Raw genomic sequence first — 6548 nt, 5'->3', positions numbered from 1 at the left:
GAGAAGACTTAACAACAGCATGTGATGGAATGATTGATCTTTCAGTGGTGTTGTATTTTATTTTTTAGGTAATGAGATTACTTTTGATTGTGGGACATCTTTCTTGATATCCCTCAAGCCCCTTTCAGAGACCCCATAACTGTGGAAGTATAGGCTCCACAGGGTGAGCCAGCCCAAAGAAAGCACTGCTTCCAGAACAAGGTGAGTTTGCAGACAGTTTAATGAGACATAAGCAATACTGTGCAAATGAGCCCATTCCCCTTTTCTTTCTTGCCCCATCCATCAACCTCTGCAAAACAGCTCACAGAACAGACTTGCAGGAGCGTGGAACCCCAGGGCCAGAGGAGTGGTCATGTCCCCAGCACATTTTTTCAGAGGATGAAGCAGAAGGCTCAAGAAGGGACCTGTCCAAGGTCACAAAGGGAGTCAGTGAAAGAGCAGGAAACTAGAAGCCAGGTGTCTGGACTCTAAGGCCACGACTAGGCAGTCTCTGAGGGAGGCAGCCAAAAAGCAGAGGATGATTCAGAGAAGGAGGTTGTGAGAGGATAAGGCTGAGCTCAGAGAAACACAGGGTCAGAAAGATGCACAAGGAGAGGAAGTGGGATGGTTTGATGGACCTTTTGGTAGACACAGAAGGCTTAGACATTAACTGAGTTTGTAGAGGAGCGTGAGTAAATAATCTTCTTGATCCAACCCACGTAACTTGTGACACGTGTATAGACTCCAGGTCTGTGCTCAAGGCCACAGCCTATTCCCCAACTCACGATGCCAACCTGCTTCCAGGAGTCTCCAACTTTGCAGGCCAAGGGTCCCCCAGAGTCACCCTAAAAGGCAGCACAGAGTCCGTTAGGCTGGTCCAAAGGTCAGATGTCTAGGAGAGGTAGACTCTAGGGTCAATGGGGTCAGGGGTGGAGGGACAAAAGGAAGGGAGAGGCTGGGGGGAGGAGAAGGAGTCACCCAGGAGCTCTCACCTGACAGGAGTCTACATTGACTTTGCCAGCACATAGCATATCATCGGTAATTATCTTCACAGATGGGCTGGTATATGCTCCCTTATGATACTCTTGATCACATTTGCGTGTATCCCACAAAGGGACTTGCACCTGCCTGAGGGTGTATGGTGGGGGCAAGGGCACTGTAGAAGAAAGAGAAGAAGAATATTGCCATGGGCCCAGAGAGGCAGAGGGGGGTGTCCTGGAAGCCCTAGGATGGGTCAGAGGCCACAGGGACTCAGAGCATCTCACCTTGGGTGCTAGTCACCAAGCAAGCAGGACCAGAGATGGAGCCCAAAACTGAGGTCCATCTTCTCTGTGCTGCTGGTGTAGGGGCCTACACAACAGGGTCCTGGCTACAGCCAATATTTATGGGACAATGTCTCTGCTCTGAGGGAACTGGTACCCAGAAGCCATGGTCTGTAATAGAGTGTTTGAAGCTAGGCAAAGGAGTCAAAACTGCCCTGGCTTCTGGAAAGAGTTGGAGAGGGGAATGAGAAATTGGGACAAGAGATCACCAGATCTGTTTGATGGTCCAGTTCACATGGGAGGTCACAGAGTAGCCAATTAACTATCCTATTGATCAGCTTACTATCCTTGCAAATCTCCAGCTCCCTTCCCTGTCTGTGCCTAGACACAGCTGGGTGGCACAGTGGATAGAAGTCAGTGGATGGGATCTGAACTTAGGAAGGGCTGAGTCCAAGTCTGACCTAAGACAATCACTAGCTATTTAACCTAGGCAAGTCATTTAACCTCTGACTGATCTGTAAAATGAATATAATAACATCCCTTACCTTTATTGCAAATACAAAATAAAATATTTGTAGAGCATTTTGCAAAGCTTAAAGTGATATATAAATGCTATGATAATAATGTGTTGTCTCCTTCTATTAAAATGTCATCTCCTTGAGGACAGGAACTGTCTCCTTTCTTTTATTTTACCCCCAAAACTCAACACACTGCCTAGCACCTGGTAAGTGCTGAATAAATGCTTTCTCATTCTTGCATTCATTCATTCAATACCCTCACTTTACAAAGAAAGATCCTGAGTCTCAGAAAAGGGAAGCAACAGTTAATATGGCTAGTAAGTAGCAGAGTTGGGTTTTGGACTCAGGGCACTTTTGCCTCCAAATCCAATGCCCTCTCCATTCAGTCTGGTGCTATAAAAGATGTGGGACACAGACAGTGAGGAATCTGGGGTGGAAGCAAAGATCTGAGACATCTTTGCTCATGGGGCTAAGGGCCCAGAATTCTTATTAAATAGTTTGAATTGACAATGGAAGAGAGAAAACGTGTGTTCCCTAAATTTTCCTCCCTTTCTCCCCCCAGGTATTAGCATGCCTAGCTGTGACCCTGGTCCTGGCAGCAGTGTTGCAGAATCTGAGAAGACCCATGGGGGGTCCATTTCCTTCCCAATACTCACCTCCAGAACTAAGATCCCCCCAGCCAGTCACCCAGCACTCTGAATTCAAGGGAAAGGTCTCCCTGGCATTAGGAAGGCTAATGAGCTTGATATGACTGGACAGCTTAACAGGGCTCTTCAGTTTCAGCAGAGCTACATCCCCACCACTTTCAGCCGAAGTGTAGCTAGGAAGAACAATAATCTTCTCCAGTGGCAGGAGCTTGTCCTCATAATACAAGTGCTGTTTCCTCAATTGGATCCTGAAAGATGAAGGCTCCACCGGATAACTGGTAGAAGAGGGAAAGGAATGTTCCTTCAAGGCACCTGGGTCTGGGTTGGAGGGTCACAGTTGAGTTCAACAATCTGAAGACTCAATCCTCTCCCTCCATCACCTGAAGCTCACTCCTGCAGACTTGGAGATCGAGCCTCTCTAGGCCTCCCACAACCTTTCTACACTGTTTTGTTTTGGTTTGGTTTGAGTTTTTTGTTTGTTTGGTTTTTGTTTGGTTGGTTGTTTTTTGGGGATGAGACAATTGGGATATGTGACTAGCCCAAATTCATACAGCTAGTGAATGTTATGTATCTGAGGTCAGATTTGAACTCAGGTCCTCCTGAATCCAGGGCCGGTGCTGTATCTATGGTGCCACCTAGCTGCCCTCAACCTTCCTAAACTGTAAGAATGTCCAGCTCATTGCCTATCACCTTGCCTTCTCTCTCCTGGGTTTCCTATTTAAATAAAGTGATGGTACCACACAAGCAGATGATGCTCTTTGGTTTAAAAAATGCATAGCCCCCAACTTTCATTTTTGAGGAAACCAGGACAGGAACTCTTCTCCCTATTGTACAAAGGAGGAAACTTTGGCCTAAAGAAATAGGTGAACAGCTTGTCCAAAGCTACAAAGCGAGTCAATGACAGAGTCTAGATCAAATCCAGCTTTCCTGACTCCCATCCCCAGACCTGTCTCCACTCTGTTCCTTTCCCCATGCCAGATTCATTCATGTCCATCCAGTTGAGTGGGGAGGGACAGACTTACGTGCCAATGCAGTGGGCAGCAGTCAGTACCCACTGGGGGTGGATGAGGGAGCCACCACAAATGTGCATCCAGAATTGACCGCCAAAAGTCCTGAGGCTGGCCTGCCAGAGCCACTTCCCCTTCTGAGCCTCCTGGCCTCCAACAATGCCAACTTTCTCCCTGTCTAAGTAGAGAGAAAAGTGACTGTGATGTGTTCAGATATCCAGCTGTCCTCTGAAGGCTTCACATATCTGCAGTGATCATCCTCTGCTTCCGAGATTGTATGCCATGGGCTAAGTCTCAGCTGAGGGATCCTATTCCTTCCCATAACAATAACTATAGCAATAATAATAAAGATAATGATATTATCAACTGAAATTTGTTAAGGACCTGAAACATACAACTCAGTGAGCCTTGCAATGCTTTTTGCATATAGGATCTCATTTGATCCTACCAACAACTCTGTGAGATGGGTAATAAAGGAATTATAATTTGAAAAAAATGGAAATTGACACAGAAAAAGAGGATAAGTGTCCAGAGCCACTCAGCTAATGAGTGTCAGTGATGGGAGTTGCACCTGGGGGCCTTTCGGATTCCATATCTAGCCCTCTTTCCACTATCAAAATGCTGTTACCCACAGGGAACTCAGGCATCCTGTTACCCAGAAATTACCACTACCTCAAGGACCTCACATCCCATCCCGGAGGAAGAGTTGAAGCATTCTCATATGCCTCCCAGATATCACTCCTCATGTCATCAGCACAAGGCTAATTACTTGAAGATCAGGCAGAGAGAGTCACCTTGAATCAGAGGCATGGAATTCCCCAGGAGGGGAAAGGTCAGGAACAGCAGGCATAACATCTAGAGGAAAAGAAAGAAAAGGTGACTGAAGCCAGCAAAGAGCAACCCTGCAAGCCAGGGTCTCATTAAATGACCTCTGCTGCATAGTGCTGGGAGCCGGGGCTTTGGATATCAAGTTGTTGTAGGGGATTAGGATTCTTACCGTGTCCAAATTCCCGTGCTGTGTCCTCCCCATGAGTTAGCCCTCTACTTATTCTCCAAGGACAGGAAGTAGAGGAGGGAGGGAGGATGGTGCCAACTCAGCCCTCTTCTCAAAAGTGGAGGGGAGTGGTGAAGGAGGTGGAGGAAATAAAGCGGGAAGTGTGTTGAGAAGTCTGGCTGATGACCTGTCAGATGCCTATGCTCCCATCCTCTTCTCTTCCATCTCCACCTTAATTCTAATCCTCTTAATCTTTCCCCATTTCCAGGTGGCCTGGAAATCAGAGGCCTATGAGAACTCTAACCCCAAGCAGGGTTAGAGAATCATGTATTCTCCCCTCAGAAGCATAGCACTTTCCTTGAACCCTTTAAAAAACATTTATTATGTAACTTTGTGCAGTATTAGTTATCTGTATTTCTGTCTTTTCCTCTTCCTAGACTTCAAACTCTAAGAATATGAATGTCTAAGCTTTAAATAGCCCCCAGTATCTAGTTCACGACTTTTCCCATACCAAATATTTAATTCACTTTGAATGGATGAATAAGATCTTAAGATCAAAGATGTGAAAGTTGGAATGGACCTCAGAGACTTTCTAGTCCAATTCCAATTAGGAATCAGAAAACTGAAGTCCAGAAACCTTGCCCAAGTCAAGTTAAATAATTTGCCCAAGGTCACATAGATGGTAAGTAGTTCTTAAAGTTTCTGGCCATTTCTATGTAGCTCTTCCAAGCCTGGCTTGCCCCATCACGATTCTCATCTGCTCCTTCTTGATCCCAAAAAGAGAATGGACTCAGTCTAATTCCACATGAGTTTGTGGATTTGCCCACCAGGGAACACAGGGACCCGCTCCCAAGGTCTACCACACAAGTTTACTCTCTGCCTTTCAGAAACTCTTCTTATTTCCACAGTGGACTAATGGGGACTCCCCCCACTGCAATACTCCAGAAAGATAGATTACAATAAAAGCATTTGTTCTGTGAAGTTTGGATTCACTCAAAGGGCAACACTTGAGGACCTAGAGGGCCACATGTGGCCTCAAGGCCACAGGTTCCCCATCCCTGATCTAGAATCTCATCCGTGTGGTTAGTCCTCCAACAATGCATTTCACAGCCCATCCATGCCTGCCTATACTGGATAGCTCTTATCCGTGTCTTCTTACAAGTTCACTACAAGGGGTCGCTCCAACTGACTGAGAACCGTCCTTACTTCCTCACGACAGTGAGAGGAAACCAATGGAGCACAGGGTCTGGCCATCAACTATTCCTTGCTGTCACCATACAGCCAAGCTACCTCCTTTTCCAGTCCATACATTTCTTTAGTGACATTCCTTACAACCATCACCTACCTCTCCAATGCCCTGTAGATGAGCCTCAGCTTCAATTCTTCAGACACTGGTGTTTCATGACTCCTACTCATTCAATAGTGTCAAAAGAACACAATACTAAAAAGGTAAGTTTTTGTTTTGGGGAAAGATGGTGGATAATTCAAAGTAATTTGCACTATCCCAAAAGGCCATCCAGCCTAGTCTCCTTTTCAGTTCTCAGATACTTGCAGTAAGTCCACTTGCAGTAAGGGTCCTACATCAGTTCTGAAGGTTGTCCATCCAGCTGCACATCATGTCCTCTGGACAAAAGTCATTCTTGATCCACTTTTTGGCATGTATTTTACCCTGAAGTGATGATTAGGCCAAACTCTTTAGAATGACTCTGAATCATTTTAGGGGCCTCTGCAGCGGTCCTGGACTGGAAGCAATCAGCACAATACCTTCTACATCTGCAGCATCCAGACGACCTCACCCTCTATAGATGACTTGGTCTCTGCACTGGATCTACTCCATGATGTGCTGAAGCACAAAACTCAAATCATGTCCCAATTGTTATTAATAATCAAAGAATTGTTGACTAAAGATGTCTTTGGTTAAATGCTTTAAGCAATCTCATATAAACATTTATCACTAGAGAAACCTTAGTGGAAAAGAGCCAATCAGAAGTCATGGTGTCCTACCAAATGAAATGGGTTTTGTTCATGGCCAACAAACATAACCACAGTGGGATTATGTAGAGATGTGGACTGCCATGGAATATCACTTGCCAAAGTCTGTCTGTTCCCTGCAAATTATTGTCTGCTTCTTGAGAACAAGG

General features: G+C 45.7%; 1 protein-coding gene across 1 annotated transcript; it reads right to left on the bottom strand.

Annotated features, from left to right (window-relative positions):
• Positions 1-256: 256 nt before the first annotated feature.
• Positions 257-4446, bottom strand: LOC114043889 (tryptase alpha/beta-1-like). Its single transcript, XM_027863121.1, has 6 exons — positions 4411-4446; positions 4208-4268; positions 3429-3591; positions 2416-2681; positions 972-1135; positions 257-824 (listed from the first exon to the last, which is right to left on the bottom strand). Exons 1-6 carry the CDS (start codon positions 4441-4443, stop codon positions 639-641), a joined length of 873 nt encoding a protein of 290 aa, XP_027718922.1. The 5' UTR covers positions 4444-4446; the 3' UTR covers positions 257-638.
• Between the last annotated feature and the right edge of the window lie 2102 nt (positions 4447-6548).

Source organism: Vombatus ursinus, unplaced genomic scaffold (genome assembly GCF_900497805.2).
Source record: "Vombatus ursinus unplaced genomic scaffold, bare-nosed wombat genome assembly UNPS02014770.1, whole genome shotgun sequence".
Classification (NCBI taxonomy): Eukaryota; Metazoa; Chordata; class Mammalia; order Diprotodontia; family Vombatidae; genus Vombatus; species Vombatus ursinus.
This window is presented reverse-complemented; position numbering and strand designations above follow the sequence as displayed.